Source organism: Cebus imitator, unplaced genomic scaffold, assembly GCF_001604975.1.
Source record: "Cebus imitator isolate Cc_AM_T3 unplaced genomic scaffold, Cebus_imitator-1.0 Scaffold65, whole genome shotgun sequence".
NCBI classification, from domain to species: domain Eukaryota; kingdom Metazoa; phylum Chordata; class Mammalia; order Primates; family Cebidae; genus Cebus; species Cebus imitator.
Genome location: NW_016107380.1, coordinates 5,352,714 through 5,368,283, shown reverse-complemented (window position 1 = coordinate 5,368,283; position 15,570 = coordinate 5,352,714). Strand labels below are relative to the sequence as shown.

The 15,570-nt window shown below is 41.7% G+C and overlaps 1 protein-coding gene across 3 annotated transcripts in view; it reads left to right on the top strand.

The window, feature by feature from the left end:
- Window positions 1–14,752, top strand: part of ARFGEF3 (ARFGEF family member 3) — a 176,530-nt gene extending 161,778 nt beyond the window's left edge. For all 3 annotated transcript variants that reach the window (XM_017530437.2, XM_017530435.2, XM_017530436.2), the window contains 3 exons: window positions 3,926–4,047; window positions 9,462–10,680; window positions 12,227–14,752. In XM_017530437.2, coding sequence (XP_017385926.1) covers window positions 3,926–4,047; window positions 9,462–10,680; window positions 12,227–12,418 — 1,533 coding nt within the window. In that variant the 3' untranslated portion in view covers window positions 12,419–14,752. The remainder of the gene's footprint in view (window positions 1–3,925; window positions 4,048–9,461; window positions 10,681–12,226) is intronic.
- The last annotated feature ends 818 nt before the right edge of the window (window positions 14,753–15,570 follow it).

The window sequence follows — 15,570 nt, the reverse complement described above, 5'->3', positions numbered from 1 at the left end:
ACCTAACTTGCTTAAGCTACCTATAAGTATTCGCTTAAATATTATTGTTACTGCTAGACTGTGAGTGCCTAAAAATGCCAAACTCATTTGGGTTCTTTTTCTTATATCTTTAATTCACAACACAGAACTTAACATTTAAACGTTGCTTCCTAAATTCGAGTTGAATGTAGCATTACAATTCAAGTGTATTCGCTCATGCAGGAATCATCATATACCAATGGCTTTTTCTTCTTGAGACACATGTAAGAAGTCACAAAATTTGGTTGTTAGCGCCTGAGGAGCAGAGAACATATTCTGTATATTTACCTTGGTATTTTTAGAGCAAGGCCTAGAGAAGATGCTTAGTATGTTTTTGTTGAATCAGTAGGTACCTGAATCACAGAAATATCAGAAGAATACAGTAGTGTCATGAGCCACAGATATGCCCTCAGCTCCTAAGTGACATGGCAGTCTGCCTCTAGGAAACCCTATATGTGACTCTAAGCAGCAGTCCAGCTAAATGCCATCCCTGAATTCACATATATTCATAACCATGCTGTTCATAGTAGTGAAAAATGGAAATGGACAAAATTCCCAACGACCATTGACTGGCTACTTATTCCATCATGTAATAGCAACAGACATGCCTGAACTGGGTCTTCATATGCAGACACTATTTTGCATATGCATATGAATGTGTATACATGATGTGGGTTTAAAATATTAAACAAGTTTTACAAATGTAATTGAACTGTCACATTTGAGTTAAATTTGAAGAAAAGAGTTGGAAGTTATACTCAAAAGGCAAGGCCCCTTTTCTCTACCAGATCTGTTTAAATTCTTAAAATTTTCTCTTAACACACTAATAATCTAGGATTCCCTGATTACCCATGTAAAGAGCTTAGTTAGTCAAGACATTTCCTGGCCAGGTCTGGCTTCCACAGGGCTTTTCCCAGCTATCTTGAGGTAGTGGGACCTTTGGTTTCTCACACCTCTGCTAAGCACATGCCTAACATCTGGGACTTGATGATTCTGCTCGTTCTGAAGGAAGGGAGCACATCCCATGAAGCCTCCATGGCCAGTCTGCGGAAGTTGGGGCAGAAGAAAGGTTGTAAGGCTGCAACAAAGAGCTACTCCTAGCAGCATGGCAATTGTGGCTGCTGCAGCAATGGTGTAGCTACAAGTGAGAAGAGAGAAACCAACAAGGTGGCCCTCCACAGGGATAGCTTCTCCACATAAGCAGTTGTTACGTCTGGCTAAAGAATGTGCACGTGTGCATACAGTGGTCTGTGCAACCTTATCTAGTCATACAACAAGAATATGAAAAAGCCAATGGAATCTTCTTCTGAAATAGAGCATTAATGGAGAAGAACAGCAGAGAAATGTTTAGTTTAGTGAAACTTTCACTTCTTTTTCCGTTTTTTTTTTTGTTTGTTTTTATTTTTGTTTTTGTTTTTGTTTTTTTTTTGAGACTTGACTCTGTTGCCAGGCTGGAGTGCAGTGGTGTGATCTCAGCTCACAGCAACCTCTACCTCCAGGTTCAAGTGATTCTTTTGCCTCAGCCTCCCGAGTAGCTGAGATTACAGGTGTGCACCACCACACCCAGCTAATTTTTGCATTCTTAGTAGAGACAGGGTTTCGCCATGTTGGTCAGGCTAGTGTCGAACTCCTGATCTCAAATGATCCATCCACCTCGGCCTCCCAAAATGCTGGGATTACAGGCATGAGCCTGTAATCTTAATATTTAATACAATCTTCCACTTCTTAATACTTCTCTATTTCTTCCTCAATCCCAAATTTTTCCTCTGTATTCACTCTTAAAATAACCCATTATTTGAAAATCTGAGAATTCTTACAAGATTTTGAAAGTATTTCTAAAATATTCTAATCTTGCTGGGCCTGGTGGCTTACACCTGTAATGCCAGCACTTTGGGCAGCCAAGGCAGGAGGATTGCTTGAGCCCAGGAGTTCAAGACCAGCCTCGGCAACACCGTTAAGAGTCCATCTCTATGAAATCTACAAGAAACTCACATAAATTTACAAGAAAAAAACAATTCCATTAAAAAGTGGGCAAAGGACTTGAACAGACACTTCTCAAAAGAAGACATACATACAGCCAACAAACATGAAAGGAAGTTCAACATCACTGATCATTAGAGAAATGCAAATCAAAACCGCAATGAGATTCCATCTCAGGCCACTCAGAATGGCTATTAGTAAAGTCAAAAAAACAATGGATACTGGTAAGGTTGTAGAGAAAAAGTAACACTTTTACACTGTTAGTGGGAGTGTAAATTAGTTCAGCCATGGTGTAAGCCAGTGTGGTGATTCCTCAATGACCTAAAGGTAGAAATAACATTTGACCCAGCGATCCCATTACTGGGTATATACCCAAAAGAATATAAATCATTCCATTTATAAAGATATGTGCACTTTATGTTAATCTTAGCACTATTTACAATAACAAATACATGGAATCAACCTAAATGTCCATCAGTGATAGGCTAGATAAAGAAAATATGGTGCATGGAATACTATGTAGCCATAAAATGGAATGAGATCATGTCCTTTGCAAGAACATGGATGGAGTTGGAGGCCATTATCCTCAGCAAACTAACGTAGGGACAGAAAGCCAAACATCACATGTGTTCTCACTTATAAGTGGGAGCTGATGGATGAGAACTCATGGACACATAGCAAGGAACAACACATACTGGGCACCTGTGGGGGATGGGAGAGGTAGAAGATCAGAAAGAATAGCTAATGGATGCTAGGCTTAATACCTCGGTGATGGGATGATCCGTGCAATAAGCCACCATGGCATACATTTACCTATGTAAGACACTGCATATCCTACACATGGACCTCAAACTTGAAAAAGAAAAAATGTGGTTTTGTTTGTTTGTTTTTGAGACAGAGTCTCACTGTGTCTCCCAGGCTGGAGTGCAGTGATGTGATCTCGTTTCACTGCAACCTCTGCCTGCCAGGTTCAAGCAATTCTCCTGCCTCAGCCTCCCGAGTAGCTGGGATTGCAGGCATGTGCCATCACGCCCAGCTAATTTTTGTATTTTTAGTAGAGATGGGGTTTCACTGTGTTGGCCAGGCTGATCTTGAACTCCTGACCTCGTGATCCACCTGCCTTGGCCTTCCAAAGTGCTGGGATTACAAGTGTGAGCCACCACACCCGGCTGAAAAAGAGTGTTTAAAACATGGCTGGGCATGGTGGTACACACCTGTGGTCCCAGCTACTCAAGGGGCTAAGGTGGGAGGCTCACTTGAACCAGGGAGGTCAAAGCTGCAGTAAGCCATGCTCACACCACTGCACTCCAGCCTGGACAACAGAGTAAGACCCTGTCTCAAATATATATATTCTAATCTTTCCAGAGAAAAGTGGTGAAAGTATTTTAAGTCATGTAAAATAAAATTTGGGGGGGGGGGGAGGGTTGGTCAGAGATCCAATAAGTTCTCACTATTTTCTTAGTCACATCTGCCACACCTAGTAGAGCACTGTGGCCCTATCAGTAACCATCAGGAATCCTGACAGAATTCCTAACTCATTTTTTCACCCCTGTGTTGAATATGATACAAAACAGGCTCAAAAATCAGAGATAATCTTTTAGAAAGCCCCTTTTTATTTACACTTAGTTAATATTAAGTGTCAATACTTGCTATTTGGGGTATAATGAATTGTCACATGGTAGAACTAGTAGTGTTGCTAGTATTAGTGTCAACGGCTAACCCTGATTATTTGCTCCTCTGTTCTAATGCTTTGCATATGTAGTGCACACATATCAATTAACTACCTCAACAAGCATATCAAATAGGAAACGATTATCATCCTCATTTTATGATGAGGCTCAACTTGCCCAGGGTCATCCAGCTGATCCCTGACAGGTCAAGCAGAGGATGCTGGAGTTCTGAACTGTACCTTTGCACACCCACACAGGTGTTTATGCTGGACACCCAGTGCTCACCAAAGACGCCAAACAACTTTGACCACGCTCAGTCCTGCCAGCTCATTATTGAGCTGCCTCCTGATGAAAAGCCAAATGGACACACCAAGAAAAGGTAAGTACCTAAGTTCTCAAATCATAGGGTGCTTAAAAATAAGAATGTTCACTCACTTCCAAGATTATAAGCCAGGCTTTGGCCAGGAATACTGAAAACATTTGTGGAGTCATTTAGCAAAGGTTTTTATAGAAACTGTTAGCCTTGTAACCAAATTCCCCACATTTCATACATATTAGGTTGCCCGGGCTGCCACAGAAAGCACCACAGACTGGGTGACTCAAACAACAGAACTGTCTTTCCCACAGTTCTGGCACCAGATATGAAGGTTTCTTCCAAGGTCTAAGTCCTTGACATGTAGATAACCATTTTCTTCCTGTGTCTTAGCATGGACTTCCTCTGTACAGGTCTATGTCCGAATTTCCTCTTCTTACAAAGACAACAGTCATATTGCATTAAAACTAACCCTCATGACCTCATTTTGACTTAATTACCTCTTTAAAGACCCCTTTCTCCAAATATAGTCACATTCTGAGGTACCAGGGGGTTAGGACTTCAACATAGGAATTTGGGGAATATAACCCAACCCATAATGTCACACAGTTATAATCTTAAAAAAAAAAAAAAAAAATTTTGGGGAATATAACCCAACCCATAATGTCACACAGTTATAATCAAAAAAAAAAAAAAAAAAAATAGGCCAGGGGCAGTGGTTTACAACTGTAATCCCAGAACTGCAGGAGGGTTACTTAAGCTCAGAAGTTCGAGACCAGCCTGGGTAACATAGTGAGACCCATCTCTACAAAAAAGTAAAAATAAAAATTTAGCCAAGTGTCATGGTGCATGCCTATAGTCCCAGCTACTCAGGAGGATCACTTGAGCCCAGGAGGTCACAGCTATAGTGGGCCACGATGTGTCACTGTACTCCAGCCTGGGCAACAGAACAAAAACCCTGTCTTATTAAAAAATAAAAAAGTAAATTGAGGCATGGTTCTGATTGTTTCAGTAAGAGGTATATAAACTTCCCCAGGAACAATAATGGCTACTGGAAGACAAAAAGGTCTATGCTCTGCCCCAAGAAACTTGCCCTTTTTAAATACTATCATCCTCCCTTAAGAATACTGTTCCTAGACTAGAGGATGAAGGCAATGACCAACATTTTCCACTTTTAAACTTCTGGCACACTAACAGTAATGATTATTTGAGTGCTGTGTGTGAAACACAGTGGATAAGTATTCCTGCTCCCATTTCCCCACTGAGGGTGCATACAGAGAATCTTGGGTCCCTTGCCCAAGGACACACAACTGCAAAGTGGTGGAGCCAGAATCTGGGCTGGGTGCAGTGGCCCATGCCTGTAATCCCAGCACTTTGGAAGTCAAGGCAGGTAGATCACCTGAAGTCAGGGGTTTGAGACCAGCCTGGACAACACGGTGAAACCCCGTCTCTACTAAAAATACAAAAATTAGCAGGGCATGGTGGTGTGTGCCTGTAGTCCCAGCTACTCAGGAGGCTTGAACCCAGGAGGCGGAGGTTGCAGTGAGCCAAGATCATGCCATTGCACTCCTGGGCAACAGAGCAACACTCCATCTCAAAAATAAAACAAAACAAAACTGGGTCTGGTTGAGCATAAGGCCTCTGTCCTTTCCCATTTCAAGGAGAGAGTTGATGCAATGGACAGAATGTGTTCTCCCACATTGATGTGTTTTATACTCCTAACCCCCAATGTGATGATGTTAGGTAGGACCTTCAGGAGGAAATCAGGTTATGAGTGTGGAGCCCTCATGAATGGGATCCGTGCCCTTAAAAGAAGAGACGGCTCCCTTGCCCTCTTTCTGCCATGTGAGGATCCGTGAAGACGGTCATCTGTAGTCTAGAAGAGGGCTTTCACCAGAAGCCACCCATGCTGGTGCCCTGATCTCAGACATCCAGCCTCCAGAACTACAGGAAACCAAATTCCGCTGTTTGTAAGCCACCCAGTCTATGGTATTTTGTTACGGCAGCCCAAGCAAAAATAGTTGGTATCATTTTACAGGCTTTGGGTGATTGGGCCAAGCATTCTGGCTCATGCCTGTAATCCCAGCTACTCAGGAAGCTGAGGCAGGAGAGTCAATTGAACCGTGGAAGCAGAGAGGTTCCAGGGAGCTGAGATCACACCACCGCACTCCAGCCTGGGTGGCAGAATGAGACTTCATCTCAAAAAAAAAAAAAAGTAGCTGAGTTATCGGGGCAGTTTGATTAATATAACAATCACTTGAGTGAAATTTATAGTTACTAATTTTTGGTCAATTATTGGTACATATCAAAAAAATGTGGAATGTTCAAAAGTTACGAAGCATGAATAAAAAATAAAATTCCAAATTCAGGAATAGAACTTTACTAAAATCCCATGAGCTCCTCCCCAGTTCTAGCCCCTGTATCCCTCAACCACCAGTCACTAATTTTTAAGTGGTCTTTTTTTTTTTTTTAATGTACCAAAATTGTGCAATCCTTTGACATCTTTAAGCATTGCTTTACTTCAGAACTTCAGTTCTTCCTTTTTTCCTATTTCTGATTCACATTTAGCCAATTATTCTTGCTGAAATATTTTTGATGTGAAGGTAGGAAAAAGGAATAATAGGCTGCATTCAAATTATAAATAAAATATAGGAGAATAGCCTAATACCCTTTTGTTGTTGGTTTTAAAAGGTTACAGTTTTAAAATATACCAACATGGCTCATAAATTTACTTAGCACTTTTAATGGGCAATTACCCACTCGTAGTTAAGCAAAACAAAATAAGCACATTAAATTCTTTCACCAATGCCACTGGCCACTGAGCCAAAAGACATTCCTTAACATTCCTTAAGAGCTCTCAGCCAAACTCTGTATGCTTTGCATTCTTAGATTTGACTCTTATTTGCAGGGGCAATTCTTAGTTTAGCATAGGATGTAGTGGAAGATGAGTGAGACCTATGGAAAATTATATGCTGGCCAGGTGCATCCTTTAGATGTAATCCTAAAACCAGATTACAGCATTTAAATAGAGAAACCTGCGTTGGTTTGTTTGGGTTTGTTTTCATAGTTTTGACATTGATAGCCCCAAGCTTTACTCTATCCACATCTTAATTAGCGCTTTAAGATATACATTAGCATGTTTTAAGTCAACCACTTGTTATGCAATTAACTCTCAATTATCCAATCTGGAGACTGGCTTTCCTTTGCCCTTATGCAGCAGGAGGAAGGCAGACAGCTTAAAGATGTGCTGAGAAAAAGCTTGAAACCTTGGGTATGCTGAATTACAGTTATTTGTCGATTTTGTTTGAGATCTTTGTCTCCCATCAGCATAGATGATTAGGAATTGGATATCTATAAAATTGTTTCACTTTTCCCTTATCTTTCTGAAATTTTGATCTCTTCAGTATTATTTCCCTCCCACTGTTTTCTTGTCACTGCATCCTTTAACCCGAACCTAAGGTAAAGGGGATTTGCTGCCCTTTTTTATATGCATAGTTAGCAGCTGTATCTCTTAAAGCATCCAAAAAAATGATCTTGGTGGATGAAAATACCCCACAATTCAGACGTGGCTTTGCATTAGCCTCTCTTTAGGTGCTGGCTGGAAAATAGCTTGCTATTTCTCAGGGAAGGTAATAAAAAACCGTATTGTGAGTGAAACGGTTCACGCCTTCACCAGGCTGATTAAACTCATCCCTCTGGTGGTGCTTCCTGCGTCAGGGATCCAGGATCCTAGGGGAGAGGGGGGTTCAAATGTCAGAGCCATTTCTCAGGGGAGCATCTCCTTCAGGCAGCCTGTGCCCAGAGCCAGCCTGCTTTCATTCTTTGACTTGGAGACTTACTGAATGTTGCTACTCTCACCATTTTCCCAGTTACTGGGGACAAAAAGATGAATTCGATACTGTCCTGTCCCTTAAGGATGTTATGGTATCATGGGGACAGACTTGTCTGATCAGTAGAAACTTTCCCGTTTTAGTCCATACTTCCTATAGTATGGACAGAAAACATTAGAGCAAATTAGTAGCTTTTGGACCAAGTTGGTATAAACTTTTGGAGTCCCCTTTTTCAGAATAATCCGCATTCAGGTTTACTGGTAGCTTAAGTAGGAGCTGGGGCTGGGAAATGGAGAGTTGTTGAGTGGGTACAAAGTTGCTGTTAGAAATGATGAAATCTGGGTACGGTGGCCCACGCCTGTAATCCCAGCATTTTGGGAGGCCAAGGCAGGTGGATCATCTGAGGTCAGGAGTTGGAAACCAGCCAGACCAACATGGAGAAACCCTGTCTCTACTAAAAATACAAACTTAGCCAGGTAGGGTGGCACATGCCTGTAATCCCAGCTGCTAGGGAGGCTGAGGCAGGAGAATCACTTGAAGCCAGGAGGCAGAGGTTGCAATGAGGTGAGATTGCGCCATTGCACTCCAGCCTGGGCAGCAAGGGCGACACTCCATCTCAAAATAAATAAATAAAAATTAAATTTGATGAAAAAATTTGATTAAAACTGATGAAAAAGTTTTAGCAATTTATAGCAGTAATGGTTACACATTATGAATATACTTAATACCAGTGAATTGTGTACATAAAAAAAAGTAGTAACTTTTATGTTCAAGTGATTTATTTTAAAAGGTTACCGTTTTTGAGTAGCAGCCCTTTGTGACTCATTTCATCTTGAGAGTAACGTGTTTTCCCTCAGTAAGGACCACACAAAGGGCAAAGTTAACATTAAGATTTATGTAGGATTTGTCATTTTCTGCTATTAGAAAAGCACTTTTCCTACTTATACAAATTTTTACATTCAAAGTCATAGACATAAAGCAAAATGTTATTAACATAATGGCTAGACCTTTGAAATTAATATTTTTAATAACAGTTGTCATAATTTTATAAATATGCAGTTTGGGGAATTAATTGGCCATATAATAGCCTAAACTATTTCCATAAAATTATAAGAGCAGTGAAAAGAAATGAAACTGTAAACCAGAACCACCTTGAACCACACTGGTGAATTAAAATGTTTGGCAAACATAATACATGTTGGGCATTCCTAATGCCAAAATCCATCAAAATCTGAAATTTTTGAGTGCCAACAGGACACCACAAATGGAGAATTCCACACCTGACCTCATGTGTTGGGTTATAGAAAACCCAAAATGTATTCAGTGTCCTCACAGGCAAAAAGACCCTCCAGCCCCCTTCAACAGTGATGTCTTTTCACAAATATATCTTGATAATTTGGCATCATAACTTTTATATTCTATAACTTTGGGAATTTTTAAAACTGTTAAGAATTCCACTAGTTGTGATTAAAATGGTTATCGCATAATGCCCCCAAAAGCATGCCCTTTTTCATGGAAAACATTTGAGTCCAGGTAGTTTAGTTTGTAAATCTGCATATATCATTCTGAAATGGGTAATGTCTATATTGCTTTGAAATACCTGCTATAAGGCAGAAAACCATTAATCAGCCCCTCTCTTTTCACTTGAAGCGTGTCTTTCAGGGAAATTGTGGTGAGCTTGCTGTCTCATCAGGTCTTACTCCAGAACTTATATGACATCTTGTTAGAAGAGTTTGTCAAAGGCCCCTCTCCTGGAGAGGAGAAGACGATCCAAGTGCCAGAAGCCAAGCTGGCTGGCTTCCTCAGATACATCTCCATGCAGAACTTGGCAGTCATATTCGACCTGCTGCTGGACTCTTACAGGACCGCCAGAGAGTTTGACACGAGCCCCGGGCTGAAGTGCCTGCTGAAGAAAGTGTCCGGCATCGGGGGTGCCGCCAACCTCTACCGCCAGTCTGCCATGAGCTTTAACATCTATTTCCACGCCCTGGTGTGTGCTGTTCTCACCAATCAAGAAACCATCACTGCAGAGCAAGTGAAGAAGGTCCTTTTTGAGGAGGACGAGAGAAGCACAGACTCTTCCCAGCAGTGTTCATCCGAAGATGAAGACATCTTTGAGGAAACCGCGCAGGTCAGCCCCCCGAGAGGCAAGGAGAAGAGACAGTGGCGGGCACGGATGCCCTTGCTCAGCGTCCAGCCCGTCAGCAACGCGGACTGGGTGTGGCTGGTCAAGAGGCTGCACAAGCTGTGCATGGAACTGTGCAACAACTATATCCAGATGCACCTGGACCTGGAGAACTGTATGGAGGAGGCTCCCATCTTCAAGGGCGACCCGTTCTTCATCCTGCCCTCCTTCCAGTCCGAGTCATCCACCCCCTCCACCGGGGGCTTCTCTGGGAAAGAAACCCCTTCCGAGGACGACAGAAGCCAGCCCCGGGAGCACACAGGCGAGTCCCTGAGCCTGAAGGCCGGGGGTGGGGACCTGCTGCTGCCCCCCAGCCCCAAGGTGGAGAAGAAGGATCCCAGCCGCAAGAAGGAGTGGTGGGAGAACGCGGGGAACAAAATCTACACCATGGCGGCCGACAAGACCATTTCAAAGCTGATGACCGAATACAAAAAGAGGAAACAGCAGCACAACCTGCCTGCGTTCCCCAAAGACATCAAAGTGGAGAAGAAAGGAGAGCCACTGGGCCCCAGGGGCCAGGACTCCCCGCTGCTTCAGCGTCCCCAGCACTTGATGGATCAAGGGCAAATGCGGCATTCCTTCAGCGCAGGCCCCGAGCTGCTGCGGCAGGACAAGAGGCCCCGCTCAGGCTCCACCGGGAGTTCCCTTAGTGTCTCCGTGAGAGACGCAGAAGCACAGATCCAGGTACCATCCTGCGGCCTAGAGGAGGTGGGCGGGAGGCTGGGTTTCCAATATTAGATGGGCCCCCCTTGCAGATTGGGCACATACAGGCTAAGATGTACAGAACCGCATGTTCTCACTCATAGGTGGGTGTTGAACAATGAGAACACATGGACACAGGGAGGGGAGCATCACACACTGGGGTCTGTTGGGGGGAAATGGGGGGGAACAGCGGGGGGGCGGGGGGGAGTTGGGGAGAGAGAGCATGGGGAGAAATGCCAGATATAGGTGATGGGGAGGAAGACAGCACATCACACTGCCATGTGTGTACCTGTGCAACAATCTTGCATGTTCTTCACACGTACCCCAAAACCTAAAATGCAATTTAAAAAAATTGAGTAAATAAATAAAAAGACATTTAGGGCTTCACGAGGTCCAGTATTAATATTATAAGACAAAAAAAGTTGAATTAAAGAAATTTAGTTCATGGTTTAATTAAATTTGTAATTTCAAATTTACATTTGCATCTGAATGTTAACTGTACTTGAATAAATAAATAAGCAAAAAAGAAAAAAAAAAGATTTACAGAAACAGGTAGGGGAACCGATTTCCCTCCGAAGTCAGAGGGCTGCGGGAGCCTAAGTGCGGGATCTGCCAGTATCAGTATGTCATGATGAAGCTGGAATTTTACTCTCAGATAATTTCAGGAACTACTTTTCTCCATTGTAATGTAGATTATCGAGAATGAGGAACTTACCTGTAGAAATAAGGTGAGGCTTAAGCTTATAAAATGAAGGCTTTTTCAAGACCAGCCTGGACAAACATGGCAAAACCCATCTCTATAAAAAAAAAAAAAATACAAAAATTAGCTGAGCGAGGTGGCACATGCCTGTAATCCCAACTACTTGGGAGGTTGAGGCAGGAAGATTGCTTGATCCCAGGAGGCAGAGGTTGCAGTGAGCTGAGATGGCGCCATTGCACTCCAGCTTGGACAACATAGAGAGACCCTGTCCTAAAAAAAGTAAGCTTTAACTGGCATTGAGTTCTTACTGTGTCATTTGAAAATGGCACTGAGGAAATTCGGTAGTTATGAAGCATTATATAAAAGAAAAAAGCAAAGTGAATATTGTGTGGTTATGCCAATGAATTTTTTTTCAAATTGTTTTCAACTCAAGTTTTTCTAGTCCATCCTGTACACATAAAAATTCTCATTCTTCAGGGAGGCTTTGAGCGTAATTCTATGGTGCATCAAAAAGTGAGTTTGAGATTAATGGCCTATGGAAATCTCATTATGAGAAGGCAAGGATTTTTTTTTTTAAATCTAAGAAATAAGTAGGAGCTTAGTAGTTTGTGAAAGCTGAAAATAAGGTGAGCCTCTGCCCATCTTTACGTATGTGAAGTTAAAACAACAATTTATTATAGGCATATTAAATGAGTGAAAACTAATTTATTGCAACCAAAGCCTCTAAAAAAAAGAAAAAAAAATTTCCACATTGGCAGGGCCACACTCAAGTGTTCAAGTAAAACCAGGGGCGGGAAGCCACTAATTTTCTTAAATCCTTTCTCTTAGGCATGGACCAACATGGTGCTAACAGTTCTCAATCAGATTCAGATTCTCCCAGACCAAACCTTCACGGCCCTCCAGCCCGCAGTGTTCCCGTGCATCAGTCAGCTGACCTGTCACGTGACCGACATCCGAGTTCGCCAGGCTGTGCGGGAGTGGCTGGGCCGAGTGGGCCGTGTCTATGACATCATTGTGTAGCAGACTCCTGTTCCACTCCTCCCCGCAAAAAAACAGTAGTGAGGGTTAGAGTCTGCCTGCCAATCCAACTGTTGCGTTTTCCCCACCACCAGCCCCACTTAAACTAGTGTCTCAGAGAACAGTGTCTCCCGGTGTAAAAAGCCTTTTCAACCACTGATCAGCATTGGGGCCATTCTAGATACTAACGTTGTATCTAGATGACACAAACGATATTCTGATTTTGCACATTATTATAGAAGAATCTATAATCCTTGATATGTTTCTGACTCTTGAAGTATATTTCCCAGTGCTTTTGCTTACAATGTTATCCCCAAATGAGTCATTTTCAAGGATTACGCCTTTGAAAACACCGTATTGATCCATTTGATCCATGATTTTAAAAATAAATACAATTCCTAAGGCAATATCTGCTGGTAAGTCAAGCTGATGATATGTAAACACTCAGACATCTAATACCAGGGATTATTAAATGGAGGAAGATGTATGATTATGGGTTTGGCTGGGAAGAAGACAACCATAAAAATAATTCTTGGGTGTAATAAGAAAGAGGTGACTTCCGTTGTAAAATAATCCAGAACACTTCAAAATTATTCCTAAATCATTAAGATTTTCAGGTATTTACCAACTTCCCCATGTAAGGTACTGTTGTGCCTTTATTTCTGTATTTCTAAAAGAAGAAAGTTCTTTCCTAGCAGGGTTTGAAGTCTGTGGCTTGTCAGCCTGTGACACAGAGTACCCAGTGAAAGTGGCTGATACATACCTTGCCAAGAGACATAAGGCTGACCGGCCACCCTGGCTGTTTTTGTGGTGTTTGCTTCCGTCCCCAAGGCAAACAAGGAAAGGAAAGAAAAATGGTGCCTTAGTCCTTTGTTGCACTTACATTTCTATGCCCACAATTACCTGATCATAAAGTATAACATTTGGTTTTTAAGAAAATAAAACATGAAAACACAACTCTTTTTCTGTCAACACTCTTGGAGGATAGGGTCTCAGGGAAGAGAGCAGGGAGTGTGGGGTGGGGAGAGATTATGACAAAATCATTTTGAATCTTGTAATACAGCAATCTTACAGAATTATGGTGTCAGTTATACAAGCTCTAGTCTTACAAAACGAAAGTAAAGGACAAAGACACGTTTAGAAAATTTTGTCTATTTAAAAAATATATCCTATTTAGCAAGTAAAGTTACCCTGTTTGATGTCTTTTATTCAGACCAATATTTCAGGTGGCTATTTCTAAGTATTACTGGAAAAATAATATATTTGAAAGCTTTATCTTATTATTTACAGTATTTTTATATTTCTTACATTATCCTAATGATTGAAAACTCCTCAATCAAGCTTACACACATTCTACAGAGCAGAGTTAGTTAAGGCATATATTATAGTTTCTCAGCCCCTAAAAATGTATTCATAATGAGTAAGTCACCCTTTAAATATAAGACATAAATTCTACAGTATTAAAATAACGATTTCAAAGGGATTGAACTTTATTCAGTGCTGGTATTTGTAAACTTTGTCCTCCTTGAGAAATATGGAACTAACTTAGAGGATATGAGGAAGGCAGGGTTCTCTGACTTCCTTAGGTGATCTGAACAAAAGACGCTTATCATTTAGTGTGCCATCTAGAGATCACCACAGAATCTGGGAGACGTTTTTTTTTCTTCCAGTTCCAGAAAACACGCTTTGCCTTCAGTTTTTACTCATTAGACAATAATTCAAGTTTAGAAACAGGTAATCAACTATTTGATCTTAAAAGGCAATTGTTGGGATAGCAATGAACTATGTTGTATACTTTTAATTTTTTATACTTTACAAATGAAACTGAAAGTTGGGTATCTGCTTTTTTAAAATTTTCCAACAGAAGTAACACCACAGTTGTTTTGTTTCTTTTTGTAGCTTACCTGAGGTTCAGTTCTTCTTTATGAACCTGTGAGTACTCCAGTTTACTGGGGGGAAAGGCTTCAGTAAAGCAGAGGCTAGAATTACAGTATTTATACATAGCAACTTTTCATAAAGTAGAAAAATTCAAAGGAAGCTGTCTCCATCTCTGAATACTGGTTGGGGGCAGTGGCTCATGCCTGTAATCCCAGCACTTTGGGAGGCCGAGGTGGGTGGGTCACCTGTGGTCAAGAGTTCAAGACCAGCCTGGATAATATGGTGAAACCACATCTTTACTAAAAATACAAAAATTAGCCAGGTGTGGTGGCGGGTGCCTATAATCCCAGCAACTCAGGAGGCTGAAACAGGAGAATCACTTGGACTCGGGAGGTGGAGGTTGCAGTGAGCCAAGATCAGGCCATTGCACGCCAGCCTGGGTGATAAGAGTGAAACTCCCTTCTCCAAAAAAAAAAAAAATCGAGAATACAGTGTCCCAAAGTATGTTAGTTAATTGTTTGGAAATCAGAATTCATTCTCCCTGATACTCTATTATGGGATCCAAAGTTAGTTCTTGAACATAAGTTTACCCTGTACTATGTCTGAACACTATTCTAGCTCTTGCCTGATTATGGGTCCCAAGAATAAAAGTATGAGAAGGTGTACACAGCTGTTGACCTACAATTTTTTAAGAGCGTTTTGGTACCTTCCCATTGTCTTCTCTATAACCCAGTTCTAACATACTCTGCACTCCAGAGTTCCGGGTCATCCACTGACATCAGATTTCAACCAGAAACGTCACTGAGTGACAGCAGTACTTCTCAGAGGCATTTGCACTTTCCAGAAAGGATACTGCTTGATGCAGAGTAGTCTTTGATAAATAGGCCTTCAGTTGATTCTTCCCAGCAGGTGGAGAAGAAAGGGAAGAGATTAGGAACACTGGGGTGGGCAGTGGCACCTTTTCAGGCTGCCCAGCTCGGTCTCTTGCCCTGTTCCTGTGACTCAGTTTCCCCCCCACACCCCCCCTTTCCTTCACTGCCTCCCAGTCTCTGAAAGTGCCAGGTGTTTCTCTTCTCAGAGTCTCTTTTGCAGCAACAGTAATACAAAATTCAAGGCAGACTTTTGAAATTTAGAACAGTTATTAGCACGTATTTACAGACCTAAGCAGAATGAGAGTTTATACATTGCTTTTAGTTGCCTGTATTTACAGCCAAAAGTATATTACCCTGAAGTTGAGATCTTTCCCTTTTTCTTAAATTTTGGTAAAGTGTGCTTCA